This window comes from Anser anser, assembly GCF_964211835.1.
Source record: "Anser anser genome assembly, chromosome: Z".
NCBI lineage: Eukaryota > Metazoa > Chordata > Aves > Anseriformes > Anatidae > Anser > Anser anser.
This window is the reverse complement of record NC_139723.1, coordinates 35690372-35706371: the sequence shown is the minus strand read 5'-3', so window position 1 is coordinate 35706371 and position 16000 is coordinate 35690372. Positions and strand designations below refer to the sequence as shown.

The 16000-nt window shown below is 50.0% G+C and overlaps 1 protein-coding gene and 1 long non-coding RNA gene across 4 annotated transcripts; one reads left to right on the top strand and one right to left on the bottom strand.

The window, feature by feature from the left end:
- Window positions 1–4025: 4025 nt before the first annotated feature.
- On the bottom strand, window positions 4026–13757 carry LOC310889504. 2 transcript variants are annotated; one of them, XR_014576592.1, is made up of 4 exons: window positions 12366–13757; window positions 5796–6048; window positions 5257–5410; window positions 4026–4359 (listed from the first exon to the last, which is right to left on the bottom strand). It is a non-coding gene; the product is annotated as an uncharacterized lncRNA (long non-coding RNA). The 2 variants fall into 2 exon arrangements; XR_014576593.1 differs by lacking the exon at window positions 5796–6048.
- KLF4 (KLF transcription factor 4) lies at window positions 10592–14869 on the top strand. Of its 2 annotated transcripts, XM_083817057.1 has the most exons (4): window positions 10592–10977; window positions 11064–11997; window positions 12103–12267; window positions 13764–14869. In XM_083817057.1, exons 1-4 carry the CDS (start codon window positions 10882–10884, stop codon window positions 13937–13939), a joined length of 1371 nt encoding a protein of 456 aa, XP_083673183.1. In that variant the 5' UTR covers window positions 10592–10881; the 3' UTR covers window positions 13940–14869. The 2 variants fall into 2 exon arrangements, with proteins under 2 accessions (XP_083673183.1, XP_083673182.1); XM_083817056.1 differs by having other exon boundaries at window positions 11064–12267.
- The last annotated feature ends 1131 nt before the right edge of the window (window positions 14870–16000 follow it).

The window sequence follows — 16000 nt, the reverse complement described above, 5'->3', positions numbered from 1 at the left end:
GGGAAGGGAAGGGAAGGGAAGGGAAGGGAAGGGAAGGGAACTACGGACAGTCTTCGTGTGGATTTTGATTCTGCTCAGGACTTGCATCTCCAGCCTGTTTTCAGCCCAGAGCTTGCAGCAAATGTTCTCCTTCTGGCAACATGCAACTTGATAACTACAGACTGCATCACTGTGCAACAGCCCCTAGTTGGGTTTGGAGGAACCTGTAAATGGATATCTCCATTTCAGGATGTAGTATTTCAAACTTCACCCTGACATCAGCTCCATAGACTGCTAATCCAGAGACAGCAAAAAGGTCTGTCATGGGACAGGGGCAAATTTGGCAGAGCTAGGCTTATCTCCAATTCTTAGCTGCCCAGTTTTCAACAAAAAGTAACACTACCACTGAAGTCAGTATCAACCAGCCTGACTATCTTCTCATACCATTTAGTACAGCTGCACCACTTATTTCTGATGATCTCAGCCAAAGATCCAGAGGCAAAGAACCATCCCATTCACTTCTGGCATTTTTTGTTTCACTGATTCCCTATAGGTTCCCTATGCAGATCCAAGAAAAAAAAAAAAAAAAAAAAAGAGGAAGGCTGTATGTGGTGGGTGCACAACGGTACACTGATAAGACTTTCCAAGAGAGGACAAGTGTGGGTGAAGAAAGAAGGTGAACCTTCTTTGCAGCCCATTGTTAAGCCTTCCTCCGCCACTGCTGGAAGGTGGGCGTCTGAGTAAGTTTGCTCCCCACCACAAACAGCTCACTCCTGGAGTGAAGTCATGGGTCTGTGCTTACTCCATTGCCTATTGACACAGAGATGACTGTGACTCACAGGTTCAGCACTGTGACTTGACTGCTGCATGATGTGCTGGAAAGTTTTCTCTTTCTTAAGAATTTCAGTAAAAAGCATTTATTCACATAATAGATAATATGTTCTTGATTGTCTGTTTCACTTTTGTCTATTACATTTAAATTTGGTCTAGGCCATGCCATGCAATCACTTTCCTACAACAGTAAAGTCTTGCTTCCTCTCCTCACAGCACTACAGCTGGCACAACCAATCCTCAGACTATTAATGTCTAGAAATGGGGTCCAAAATAATAAGCTCACCAGAGGCTGGTAAATGTTCAGCTGTCTATCAAGCCATAGTAAGCTGGCACATGTGGTCTTTGGTCCACCTTAATCACGAAAGGGAAAAAGAAAACACTCTCTCGCCATTCAGGACTGGGTCAGACTAATAATGCAGACATCAGCAGACATGTTTTAACTCAGGTGGGACCTGGTCAGCCCTGTGAGCTAATGGGGAGGACCACAGAGAGCTGCTGAAACCAGATGGCTTTCCCTCATGCGCTGCTCTTTGCTGATGAATAAACCCCCCAGCAGTAGCATGGATGCTGCTCCCAATGGCAAAATAAATGCTTCTTTTTCTAGCATAGCTAACACAAGTTTGGCATAAGCTTAAAAAATAAGCAAAATTAGTTAGCACTGATGCCAGCCACATTTAACCAATGTGGCAGCACTAAAATCATCCTCCATTCCCAAATGATACTACTCCCTCAGTCCTCGCCTTCAACTGAAAATGAATTGTTAAATATCCCATTCATAGTGTTTACATTTTTTTTGTGTGACGTTTTTAACCACTGAAGTTGCCTACTTCAGGTGCTTGTCACCCTCTAAGGTTTTGAGTGCAGGCAAATACCTGGCCAGGAAACAAAGCAGCTGTCCTTTGGGGTCATGTTCTCAGCCACCTGTGTGTCTCAAGGTGCTCTGCATGACTCTGTGGGACACAGAAGTTAGGTAGGTGTCTTTCATATTCTCATGGGTTGTGCAGAATGGACTCACAGATGACTAAGATGTTCTGTGACACAGTGGTGCTTAGGAGAGAAGTGAGCTGATGACTTTGATGGTAGTCTGGTGCTCCATGGCCCTGGAAGAGCTGTGCGTCCAAGTCCCTTTGGCTGCAGCTGCGTTGGAGGCTGCGGTGATGAACACACACAGAGCAGTCTTGCTAACTGTCAGAAAGAAAATGACTGTAATCAACATCTACAGCGCCCAGAGGGCCGTGAATCCCAGAACCAGGAGGGAGGGGGCTGGAACGATCCAAAGGATGTAACGTAGCAGCAGCGGAGGGAAACTGAGTCAAGGAAAGTGCAGAGTGACTGTCTGGAGGCACTTCCTTATCCTGCAGTGTGTGAGGCTAAAGGAAATTCTAGCAACCCACAGCTTTTGAGTCACTGTAAAGCAGACCAATGCAAGAACTGGGATGGGAAGAAAGCTCATCTGCCCTGGTGTATCTTCTTTATTCTGCGGTCTTTTTGCACGTAATCCTTCCACTGTAACCAAGAAGGCAGCTGACCATGTAATAGTGTTCCAGATTGCTCTTAAGAAGCATCCTGTGCACCCTTCTGTCTGTCTGAAACACACCAGGTCTGTCTTGGTATTCGCACCGCAAAACTTCTCCTGGCTTCCAAAACCTTGGACATGGATTGAGATGTTACCACTCATTTCCTGTGTGCGGTAATCTCAGTGCTGAGAGTCAAGCCAATCTTTTCCAAAGGGAAGGAAATGTGAGTGAACTCAGTCAGGGTTTCTTGTCAGGGAACTTGACAGGGTTTACCTCTAAAGAGGGCTCTGGTAGCCTGTCCCACAGCTTCATCAGGCAGTCAGGTCGGCTCCTCTTGCATAAAGTTTGAGAAAGTAAGATATATAGTAAAAGAAACACTTTATTAAGCATATATTTTTAGCTATCAGAAGAGGAGGAAATTGGAGAAAAAATGGGGGTGGGGTGGGAGGGAAGTAAAGAAAAAGTGGACCAGTGGACCTGGGCCAAGATGGGAGGGTGAAAACAATAAAAATAGTGTCTTCAAAGGAGAGGCAGTCCTTAGGAGGCACAGAGATACAAGGGAGCAGCCCAGAGAAAACAATCACAGAACAAGCTTCAAATATTGCTTGGAATGGATTCAGGATGATGAGGTCTGCCCAGTTTGGCAAGGATGTGCCTGCAGAAGGAAGGTCTCAAAGAATGGGCTCTGGGGTTAAGTGAATCTCCTCTCTCTCTAACACCAAACACGTTGCACACACTGACTTCCAGGAGATCTCTACCTACTAGCATCTCATGCCAGTTTAAAGGAGGAAAGCCAGGATCTGCAGTCTTACACATCTTTTCAAAGGACCTTGATATCTGCCAGGTATGCCCTCCTGCCCCAAGATCCAGATCTGGGTGCTTCCACCTGCCATATCCCATATATCTCCACATCATCTTCACCCAAGCTTACAGTAATGGAGAACTGCCCAGGCACCATGGCATATCCTACAGCAGATTATCCACCTTCCTAAAAAAGAAGTCTGACTGTATTTATATAGTCCTGGCTTCCAGGTGATGGGTCTCATTAACACCTCATTGAGTGAATTATGAGTACACTATAATAAGAGACATCTTCCTTTCCTTTCCAGTCCAGTCACTTTGTAATACTTCCGTTTTTCACAATCAAACAAGAGTGAGATTTTTAGGATCTCACTACAACTATATGACAAAAGTGTGAGCATTCAGGTTAGGAGCCACGGGACTTACACAAACATCATTTGTAATGGTGGATGTTACAAAAGGGAAAAAAAAGAGAAAGAGAAAAAAAAAAAGAGCAGATCAACTTTTTAGGTGACAAAGCAATGAGCCACAACTATACACGCGTGGATTTGAACATAAAGAAGGTGTCACTGGCTGGATGGGACACTTTTAGTCACAGCAAAGTCTAACTTACCTTTCAAAATGACTTCTGGTGCTGAAGACCAGAGCTGGTATCCTTGTGACATGACCCAAGGCACAGGCACCTTTGTGGGGAACATCCATGAGACCTCTTTTCGTGCCCAGCCCCTGCCAGCCAGCCTCCTTGAGCACACCCTATGGGGTGATCTAGTGCTTGAATGAGGTCTCCAGGCCCCTCTCCTCTGCTCTGGAGGCAGATCTGTGCCCCTGGCTCGAGGGGCAGGCCAGGTGCCCTCCTCGCAGCCCCTGCCACCCACCCATTGTGCTAGGCCATGGCCTGTAAGGCTGGACAGGAGATCTTATCAATAGGAACGCTCTTTGGCAATCAGTCTTCTGAGGGTAATATGGATTCAGCTGACAATGACCGTGTCTTTACTCATGGGGTGCCAGCATCTGGGAGCATTAACTGGTGTAAGTGCCCTACCGTGTTTTAATGACTTGTGCATTTATCCGTAGTCTTGGCTGCATTGGTCCTTGTCATATACTGCATGCACTACAAAGAGTTTTGCTGATGTATACACGGAAACTTTAATGGAGTTCAGAGGCAAATACTTTTCTTTTGGGTTTAGCTGTATCATTTCTCCACAAACGGCTGGTATTAGGCCTCCCACTGGAAAGAAAACAAAAAAAAAAAAAAAAAGTGAAAACATTAATGTTGCAAAATCAGGCACACAACATTGTGTGCTAACAAACTGGATGTGCCAGAATTGAAGTTGCCCATGCCGCCTTCTTTTGGTCCCTCTCTTGCACTACAGGATCGCCAGCCACTTCCCAGGGCAGCTCAGCCTCACCGATTGCTCAAGGTGTGCATGCTGCTCAGCAGCAGGCAGATTTAGTCCCAACCTAAATTCCACCTAGGGCTTCCCACTGGCTCAGCATCCCCGCAGGCCTTCAGCCTGCCAGTAGGAAACGCTTGGGACAAAGACTTAGGTGGAAGTCAGACCGGCTGAATCTGGAGCGTAATGAGCAGCTATTCCTTATTCTGTTTCTTCCTCATTGTGCAGAGTGTGGCCCCAGGCCTCAATTACTGCACGCTATTCAATCCCTGCTCAGAATGCAGCGTTATTAATTTCCTCATGTCTCCTCATTGCTGACTTCCTATGACACTCCTCATCCCCACGTCCCCGCAAACACAGCTTGTGTCGGGGCAGCCCCGAGGCGAGCAGCACATCTCAGCCCGGAGCTGCTAGGGCAGGTGGTACCGTGCACTCTCTGTGCCACTCCTGCTTCTTCCCTGCAAAACTTCCCTAGAAGCGATGGAACCACCAACCCTGGCCTTCTGCAACGCCATCAGAGCATCGTTATGCACAGACTATGTTAAAAATCTGAGAACCGTTTCCATATTGCTCTCATTAAGAGAGCAAGAGACTGTTATCATAGAGTAATGGACTCCTGCTGGTCCATTAGTGTTGAAGCAGAGCTGGAGGCATTTATGGAAACAATGTGGAAGCCTGATATTTATTCTCGGAGCGGGCAGCATTGATCCTTTCTCCCAGCGTTCTCTTACCATGTATTTATCCCTGTTCAAATGAGGGGAATATTTATCTAATCATTTCCTCTGCTGGATGCTGGTGCAGCGCAGCAGCAGATATTCCTGACTTCAGCATGGCAGATCGCTTGGAAAGACATCTCGGGTGAATCAGGTCAGCTTACCCACAACGCTGCATGGGAGGAAGAGTGAAAAGATGTCAGGGGCATTGTTTACCGCCCTGTGACTACCCGGCTCATTAGCACAAATTTAATTTAAATGCTGCTGGTGAAACCAAGAGGCACTTTACTGCTAAGCCCTCTCTTACTTTCTCCTCACGCACGTTAAAGCGCATTGTGCACCAGAAGCAGCTATCTCGCATTTTCTGGTTTTCTCGTATCTCGCACCTTAATGTACGTTTTGTTAGGAGGCTTGTTATCAGCTCAGATTACACTCCTTAGAAGCACCCCTTTTATTCAAACAAAAGAAACTCAGAGCTCAACCACGGAGAGAGGGCTTGGAAAATCCTTTGGCGTTGAAAGCTGATTTCTCCTGTGTGGGTGCTGAGACTGACTTACTAATTTCTGCAGCTTTAGGGCTTCATCGGGAGCAAAATGTCACCAGTTCCTGTATGAGTACAGTTTCTGTTCCTTTCCAGAGGCTATCGGACAGCGGTGCCTTAAGGGTTTCAGGCAGCTAGAGATGACAGTCTGGGTCCCCAGGCGGGGTTCAGGAAGGTGAATTAGCAGTAATCCCGGTACCTTGCTGCTTCTTCAGAGCAATCTCCACAGGGGAACTTGGGTTTCCCACCCATACATCTCCCTGTATGTTCTGGAATACACCAAATTTATCATGAACCAATGACCACCATCTACTCATTAGCTAAAAGTTGATAATTTTTCAGTTTTTCTCTATTTTTCCTTGACTTCTCCATTAGCTTTAGAAACATACAGTATATCAGCACCATGCACACAAAATTCACCAACAAACAAACAAACAAGGATTATTCCTCTTCACTCAATGCAAATGAGTTTACTTGCAGGGACTTTGGGGAGGATGCATATCGTGGAGTCCTTGTTTGCACTGGTCCCACTGCGGGGCCCACTTCTGCAACTCATTGTTAGAGCTTGGGGAAAATCTGTATTCAAAGAAGGGGTATGCCCATTAAAACAATGAGGGATGGGGCAAAGGCATTAAAGAAAACATGCGAAAGATTAAGAAAAAAAAATGTATAGAGTTCCTGCTTCTCAAAAAAAAAAAAAAAAAACATTCAGGGTATTTTGGCTCTTAAAGAAGACAGCAACCTTTGGACTGCTGGGAAGACGAAGGGTTGCTGCGTGCAAGAGCCCTGGGTGCTGCAGGCTGGTGATGTGGGGTCAGCACCTCTGGATTTAGTGCCTGGGTCTGATGGGGATTTAGCCCCCAGTGGGAAATTTGGTGGGAATCAACAGCCTGAGCCCTTCTGAGAATTGGCCTTTGTGATTAAGCCCCTCTTAGTCAGAGGCTCTCAGCGACAAAATGCTGGTGGCAATCCCTGTCACTGGGTCTTCCCAGCCTCACTCCTGTAGGATAGTAAAATAACTACCAGCAAAATATGGTGGGGCTTTCAAAACACAGGTGAAAACAGATTTGTCCACAGGCACTGCTGGCTCGCTCAGCATGAACACTTATGATCTTAAGCCTGTGTGTGCCATCTGTGTATGTGTGCGCCGCTGCTGCTTGGAACCTGCCTGGAATTGCCCGCGGACAGTCTTCAGAAACGTGCCCTTTGCTTTGTGCTAATAATCCGCACGTGTAGCTGCCAACCACGCATGGTTTTACTTACGTTTGCAAAAAATCACGTACCCCGTGCAAGAAGAGGTAAATAAACCATAAGCTCGGTTACATTTTGTGAGGAGTCACAAGCCACGGTAGAAAACAGACAAACACATGGCTTTCTTCACAGCTCTCCTCCTGGAGAGCTCCACTGGAGTTACCTCGGAAGATAATAAAGTGTGATCTCAGAGATGCCGGCAGAGCATCCTCTTGCCAGCCCTGAGGACACCACGACCCTTTGGTCTTTCCCAAAATCTGCATCCCCGACTCTGCCAGCTGCTCTCACAGACAACCAAAGCAGAGGGGATAAAATAAGCCGTACTTTGCCGTTCCCGCGAGCCAGTGGGTTGAAGAGCAAGTTCCAAACACGCGCTTTAAAATAAAAACATTGAGATAAACAGGTTGGTCTTGGCCTCAGGCACATTCGGCATGACCCTTCCTTGTTGCTGATGTTCCCCATAGTTTTAATGCGGGATGCTGTTTCCTTACAACTTCCCTTCCCCACAAATTCCCACCCCGGGAAGCCATGCCCTTCCATCACCTGGCCTTTTTCCTGTCTTTGCAGGGTTCACACTTCCAGGTGATGCACTCAGCACCGGCTCAGGTCCGCCACCGAGGCTCCATCAGGATCAGCCTCATTAAAAACCCGATTTACTCCGCTCTGCATTAACCTGCCATTAATACAGGCTGTCAGCAAGAGGTCCTAATTCTCCCGAAAACGGGTGAGCAGCACCCACGGCGCGGCCAGGGCTGGTGTCTGCAGGTGGAACTGCTTTCCTCCCGCGCAGAGCCTGGGCAGCAGGCGTCCTCCTGTCCAAGCACATCGCAGTCTGGAAAAATGTCACTGCACGTCCCGAGGCTAGAGGGACACAAATTCTGTGTGTGCAATTTTCTATCTGAGTTAGGCAATCCCCGAAGTCAGCTTTGAACAGCATAGAGGCATGCTGTGTTCTGACTTGGTGGAAGGAAAGTTTCAGAGAAAATTGGGAAATGTGGAGAAAACAGAGTTAGAGGAGTCGTCGACTGGCCAAAGACGGCATATTAAAGGAAATCTGCCTTAAGGAAACCACATTGATGTTGTTTTGTAGGCTAGGGAAGCACTGGCTGTGCAAATTTAATGTATTTAATCTTCACATCAGGGACCATTAAATCACATTGTTTTTCATTTAAGGGAAAAAAGAAGAACTAACAGATTGTGCTCGATTACAGAAAAATAATGTCTTCACCTTCATGGGGGGTGTCCAAAAGCAGGTGGCACTGAACATATCGATGCCGCGCTTACACAGCCCAAAATTGAGACCAAGTTGTATGCAGATCACGTCTTTTTAACACGAACTCAAACTTACCTCACACGTATCCATTGGAATTACCATGAAAAAAAAAAAAAGTCCGTTTTAATGAAGAGCTGCAAAAGCCACCTGCACTGTGCTCAGGCTTTCTCTTCCCGACACAAGCAAAGCTCTGCCATTGGCTTCACAGAGGTTATGTATGCTTTTGAAGCTGTCTGGGTCTCGTATTTCTAACAAGGGATGCAATTTTAATCCCGATGCTGTCCTGGAGTCATTCCGAGCTTGAAATTTGGAATGGGGCATTGCTTAGGAGCTCTGTAAATTAACATGCACACCGACAGGGAACAAAAGAAGAACAAACGACGAGGGAAAACCCTCCAGAGACCTGCGGGCTCCCACACTGGGAGCTCTCTCTGGGACTAGGCTGGAGGGGGGAGGTGTAAATCCCAAACCCGCTGGGGCTGGGACGGGCTAATTGGTGAAGGGGTTGTCCAAGAGAGTGAGGGAACAAGCCCCGGACAAAAATCGAAGCCGGGAGGTGCCAGGCAGAGAGCACCCGAGAAGTCCTTGGGCATCCCTGGGCAGCCTTCATCTGTCCACGTTAATCCTTTTAGGATTAACCCGGTGGCTCCCGGCACATCCTCTGCCAAGACGTGGACTTAGTGTTGGGGGGAAAAAAAAAAAAAAAAGAAAGAAAAACAAAACAAAACAAAACAAAAGCCTGTTTTCTAGTGCCAGAGTTATTAATAATTAACATTTATAACACAGAACTGGTAAAACCAGTTCGCTAAAATGAAGCCGCGCTCTCCGCTGTTATTTTGGGGTTTGGTTCAACCATCGACGGCTCTTGGCCGGGCAGGGACCGCTCCGGGGGGGGGGCTCCGACGGGACGGGACGGGACGGGACGGGGGCACGGCTGGGACCCGCAGCGGGCCCGGGAGGGGTCTCCCCGCGGGGATAAAATGGGGAAGGGGGGGGCGGCTGAGCGCGGCCGGCTCGCCATTGCCCTCTGCAGGAGCCGGGCGGCCGCTCCCGTCCCCCCCCAGCGGCTGCTTTCGGGGGGGGGGGGGGGGTTGTGCGCTTTTACTCATTGCAGATATTATTACTTTATTATTTTATATTATTGCTTTATATTATGGATTATTATTATTGATTTTTATTATTTATTTTTTATTATTGCCTTTGTTGCTGTTGTTGCTATTATTACTATATATGTTTGTTTATTTGTTTGTTTTTAACGCCGACGGTCTGCAGCGTTGCCCCCGCGCCCCGCACGGAGCCGAGGGCTGCGGGACGGGGGGTCCCGGGCAAGGGGTGCTGCGGGAAAGGGGGGAGGGGGGGGGAAGAGAAAATTTGGGGATTGAAGAAAGAGAGGTAAAGGGAAGGGGGGATGGGGGGAGGGGAAAGGGGGAAATCGGATGGGAAGGGAGGGGGGAAGGGAAAGGGAAAAAGGGGAAAAAAAGGGAAAGGAGAAGGGAAGGGAAGGGAAGGGAAGGGAAGGGAAGGGAAGGGAAGGGAAGGGAAGGGAAGGGAAGGGAAGGGAAGGGAAGGGAAGGGAAGGGAAGGGAAGGGAAGGGAAGGGAAGGGAAGGGAAGGGAAGGGAAGGGAAGGGAAGGGAAGGGAAGGGAAGGGAAGGGAAGGGAAGGGAAGGGAAGGGAAGGGCTATTTAATTATTTTATTTTAATTTATTGATTTTTAATGTATTCTAACTTATTTTACTTTATTTTATATTATTTATTTTATTTTACTTTATTTTAATGTACTTTTTTATTATTACTTAATTTCATTTAATTCCATTTGTCACGCTATGCTATGCTAAGCAGCGCCGTCCCGTGCCACCCCCGGGCGGTCTCTCCCCACCCCCACGCCCCGGGGCGCGCTCCCGCAGCCCATCCCGCCCGGCGGGAGCGCGCACTCCCTCCCCCCCCCCGCCCCGCCCCGCCCCGCCCTGCCGAAGGTGCGCGAGACCCTGCGGCGCGCGGGCATCCCCGGCTCCCCCCCCCTCCCCGCGCTGACGTCAGCGCCCCGCCTGCGTCACGCACCGACCGCGCGCGCGGGGCGGGGCGGGGCGGGGCGAGGCGCGAGCTCCCTCCCCCTCCCAACCCCGCCCCCCCCTTCCCGCCTCCTCCTTCCCCTCGCGCGCGCGGCCCCCCCCCCCCCGTCCGGTCTCCCCACGTGTCAGTTTGTTTTCTCCGTCGCCACGGCGACGGTGGGCGGGGCTTGTGCGAGGTGAGGTTATAAAAGGGGCGGCGGCGGCGGGCCGCGGGCAGTGCCGAGCGGGGTGCGCCGGGCGGCGGGCGGCGGCTGCGGAGCGCGGTGCGGCGCGGCCCCTCCCTCCCCACCCACCCACCCTCCCTCCCTACTTTCCCCTCTCCTGCGCCACCGTTTCCCCCATGGCCGCGGCTTCCTGGGCAGCAGCACCAGCAGCAGCAGCAGCAGCAGCACATCGCGCCGCCGCCCTGCCGCTGCCCCCGCCGCCCGCCGCCGCCTGACGCCCCCGGTGCGGTGCCGTGCCGTGCCCCCGGTGCCGTCCCGCAGGCAGCCCCGCGGCGGGTGCGCGATGGCGCTCAGCGGCACGCTCCTCCCCTCCATCGCCACCTTCGCGGCGGGCGCCGCGGGCCGCGAGAAGGCGCCGCGGCCCGCGGGTCCCGGCAACGTGAGTATCGGCGGGGCGGGGGCGCGGCGCGGTGCGGACGTGCGGTGTGTCGGTGCGGGGTCTGAGCCGTGCCCGTGTCCCCGCAGCGGTGGCGGGAGGAGCTGTCGCAGCTGAAGCGCCCGGCGCTGGCGGCTCGTCCCGTGGAGGCGCCGCCGCCGCCGCAGCCGTCGGAGCTGGAGGCGGCCGCCGCCGCGCTGGGTCCCCGCCGCGACACCGAGGAGTTCAACGAGCTGCTGGACTTCGACTTCATCCTCTCCAACTCCCTCATGCACCAGGAGCCCGCCGCCGCCGCCGCCGTGGTGGTGGCACCCGCAGCAGCAGCAGCAGCCCCGGCCCCCGCCGCCAGCCCCTGCCCCGCCGGGCCCTTCGCCTACCCGCTGCCCCGCGCCGAGCCCGGCGGCCTCCTCTACGGCGGCGGCGGCGGCAGCCGCGATGGGGCTCCCGCCGCCGGCCCGGCCGCCGCCCCCTTCAACCTGGCCGACATCACCGACGTGTCGCCCTCCGGAGGCTTCGTGGCCGAGCTGATGCGGCCCGACCTGGACCCGGTGTACCTGCCGGCGCCCGCCGCCGCCCTGCCGCCGCTGGGCAGCCTGCAGGGCAAGTTCGTGGTGAAGGCCGTGGGCGACTACAGCCACCCGGGGCTCAGCCCCAAGAGCGGCCCGCCGACGGCCCCGCCGCCCGGCACCGAGGGACCGGCGGCGCCCCCCTACAGCCCCCTGCCGCGGATGTGCCCCAAAATCAAGCAGGAGGCCACCCCGCCGTGCACGCTGGCCCCGCCGCCACCGCACGGGAGCGGCCCCCGAGGAGCCCCCCAGCACGACTTCGCCATGGGCCGCCTGCTGCCCGCCCGGACTACGCCTTCGCTGGGTCCCGAGGAGATGCTGAGCAGCAGGGACTGTCTCCCCGCCGCACCGGGGCTGAGCCACCCGCCGCTGCCCCTGCCCCCGGGGTACCCCCCGGCCCCCGGCTACCCCGCCTTCCTGCCCGAGCAGCTGCCCCCCAGCACGCTCCAGTACCAAGGTGAGTCCCCGTGCCTGCCTCCGTGGTCTCGGCGGCAGGCGTGCCATGTGCCCGTGCCGGCACCGGCCGTGGCGGTGCTCACTCTCCGCCTTCCCTGCCTCTTAGAGCTGATGCCGCCGGGGAGCTGCCTGCCCGAGGAGACCAAGCCAAAGAGGGGACGCCGGTCGTGGCCTAGGAAAAGGACGGCCACGCACACCTGTGACTACGCAGGCTGCGGCAAAACCTACACCAAGAGCTCTCATCTCAAGGCGCATCTGAGAACCCACACAGGTGAGACCCTGCGTGGGGTCACCGGGCTGCTGGGACGTGGGGCGAGCCCCCTCGGACAGCGGAAAGGGGCAGGGGGTCCAAAAGTAGCAAGTCCTAACCTTTCTCTGCTGGGTTTCTGGGCGCGTTTTTCTCCCCTTGGCTACGTTAAGTCCTGTGCAGTCTTTGCTTACTGGCTCTGCGTTTCACTTAATGGTGCAGAATGACTCAGATGTGGGAGAGGGTGGGTTTCTTGCCGAGGCAAAGTTTGTTGCTCTTCTCTTGCTGTGTGTCTGGCTAATTAGCAGGTAGTTGGAAGTCAGCAAGGATTTGTTGCTGTAGATGTTGTTGGCCCACTTCAGAGGAAGGAGCAGACCTCCCTCTAAGATTCTGCTTTCTTTGTTTGTGGTTAAGTGCTTCGTACACAACCCTCTTGTCTTGGCTTGCTCTGGTGCGAGGGATCGTGTAGCTGACGGTGCCTTTAGCTATAACTCACCGAAGCCTTGACACCTCTGCGAGCTGCCGTTCCCTTTCTGAGCCCAGTGGTGACAGGCTCCGTGTGAGCGGGGCTGCAGCTGTGTTGGTGGCACTGCCGGGAGTGCCTCGCCCACGTGTGGGAGCGCATCTGCCCCAGGGTTAGCACCAAAGAGACGGGGTTTAACAGCTCGCTGGCGACTGCTAGAATTTGGATAAAATCTGCCAAAGTACGCATCTGAGCTCGAGTTCAAACTTCAACCTTACAGCTGAATGCCGTATTGCAATAGCTGAGCTTGTGAAAGCAGGCACATCATGCACAGTTTCGCCAGTGCAGGCATTCCGTAACAGTGATTAAATAACCTGGGAATTTGCATAATTTAAATCCCGGGATTGTGAGTTTGATTCAAAACTTTCTCCCGAGGAGGAGGTGGGAAAGGGAGAAACAACAGCTTAGTGGTTAGGCTACGTGTTCGGCTAATGGCAGCAGGAAGAAAAATTGGTCAAGTGAACAGTTCTTCCTGCCCGTCCCGAGACTGCCAGCGTGGTCTCCAGGATGTGTAGGACCGAGTTTGTAATTGTCAGGGAAGTTTGTCTTGCAGTCAACAGCAGTTTTGCTGTTGTGAAGGCTGAAAGATTGAGCTCTTAATCGAGCTGAGCTAATGAAAACAGTTTCCAACTGGTTTTAATTGAGACCTACAATTATCTAAATGTATTATTTTTTTTTGCTGAGCTATTTCTGGTTGATATTTGATTGTGTAACGTTAGCCAGCAAAAATACAGTCCTAAGTGAACGCGTGTGTTCTAAAGCCTCAAGTACAAGGCAAGCTTTAGCGAAGATTTCAGTGGTGTTCATGCTATATAATACCCGTAATGTCTTGAAAAGACTGTTAGTCTGCTAGTAGTTTGCTTACAACCCCTTCAAGAACTTTGTTGCCTTTTGATACTTTTTCTGTTTTCTTCTTGAAAGTCAGGTGTTAGCAGTGGAGTGGAAACAAAGGTAGCCACAAATAAACCTGCTGACATGTTGTTTCTGTTTTTTAAAGGTGAGAAACCTTATCACTGTGACTGGGAAGGCTGCGGATGGAAGTTTGCCCGATCTGATGAACTTACTCGTCACTACCGAAAACACACGGGCCACCGCCCTTTCCAGTGCCAGCGGTGTGACAGAGCGTTTTCCAGGTCGGATCACCTCGCCTTACACATGAAGAGGCACTTTTAATTGGAAGCAGTGGATCTTTTCCCCAACTGCCTTAGAGATTCAGTATTTACAGCACAAGGACTGTCTTCCGCAAGAAGGGGAGAACCCAGTTTAAGCACTACACAGAATCAAGGTGAAGTCTTCCAAAGAGTGGAAAGAGGGATAATTGCATATAGACATTGCAACTTTTTTATATATATATATATACATTTAAAAGAAAACCAAAAACATTGGGGTCAATGACTGGATCTTCTATCATTCCATTTGTAAATCCAACTTGAATTATTTCCGGACTACAAAATGCCAAGGAGTGACTGGAAGTCACGGATATCAGGGTTAAACAGACTGCGTGTAGTTCGGAGGGTGGGGATATTACACAGGGAAATGACATTCCCTTAAATTTTCTTTCAATGCAATATTAGATGTAAATGTCATCTTGTACTTTCCTTTTTTTCCTTCTGAAAGCCATTACAATGTTAGAAGAGGAGGAAAAATTCAGGTACAGAGTTATGTTTTAAAAGCCTATTTCATGGTGCTTAGTGACTGTTGGTTTTAGAGGTACCAAAAACAGGAAGCCAAAGTTCTCAAACTGCTGCATATCTGACAAGGAAATATTTTTGTCTTCCGATCGCCAATTATGACCTAAATCAGGTAAATAATCCTGGTTTATCTTTTTTTTAAAGAAAATAACTTTATGCAGACAGTCTGTAATGCACTGTGGTTTCGATGTGCAATAGTTTGTACAATGGTTTATTCCCAAATATGCCTTAAGCAGAACAAATGTTTTCTATATAGTTCTTTACATAATAAATATGTAATATAAATTTAAGCAAACTTCTATTTTGTATATTTGTAAACTACGAAGTAAAGAAAAAGGACATTTTGGAGTTTGTATTTTGCATATTCAAGCGGAAAATAAGTTTTAAATAAACCTATAATATTTTATCTGAATGGGTTTTGTAATTTTCTTCTGTGCATGGATATGTCCAAAGAAAGCTTAGGTGTTTGTTAGTGGTTGAGTTTCCCAAGGCAGAGGGGGTGGTGAGGGCTTGTAGCCTCAGGACTCTGAAAGAGGTAGGATAGATAAGTGCAGTTCTGATAAAAAACACATCATTCGAGGGGGAAAAAAAAACGTGTATTTTTTTGTTACAAATACTGAAGTGCCACTTACCAGCATCATGAAATGTAATTTTTAAGGTAACAGTTATCTGTTACAGGGCATGTCCATTTAGCATGTTAGACTTTGCATATACAAATAAAACAAATTTTAGAAATTTTTTAGTGGTCTTTTCAGCATGTAAGACTTCTAGCTTCATTTCCTTGGGCTTCTCAGATAAGCTTGTATAATTCCTGTCACCTTCAAGTGAATGAACAAAGATCAGCTGAGTAACATAGTGAAGACAAAGCATGAATTAAGGAATAACATGCATGCATAAAACACCTTTGAACAATAAACTACATGCAGTCTCATTTAATTTGAAGCCTGCTCTCTCCTGGAAATTCAATAAGCCAACAGTATGTGAAGAGCCAGAATTCCTGTAGGAGTCCCGGTATACATATGTAACTTGGGGATGTTGACCATGCAGAATCTAGATGCATATTTGGGACGCGTTGCTGCCAGTTCTCTAGTGTACCTTCAACTGCACTTGTTTTTCTGCAGTCGATGCAGTGAGCCCATTGCATGGCTTGGGTAGTTAGCACTTTTGTTGTAGTTGTCCTTAGGGACCTTGTTGCTCTACTTTCTTTACAAACATGTAGCAATAATGATTTCAACATGAATACTCGCTGAATAGGACATGCTTTTCTAACTACTCTTTGTAAAGAGAAGGCAGAAGTGATTCTTCCCTCTCTATTTTAAAATGTCCGTCAGCCAGGAATCTGTGTGTATATATATAATGCTGAATAAAGCTGACCATGGAAAATAAATTACAGGCAAGAGCCATTCATATTTTTGCAGCAGTTAAAGCAGGAGTTGTAATATCAGCTTCTTGTTCCAAATGTCCCATCAAATTCCACATTTTCTTGTGTTCTTTGTGTGGTGACTGGCACCTTTTCTTTCTAAAGCTATCTAAGTCCCATAAC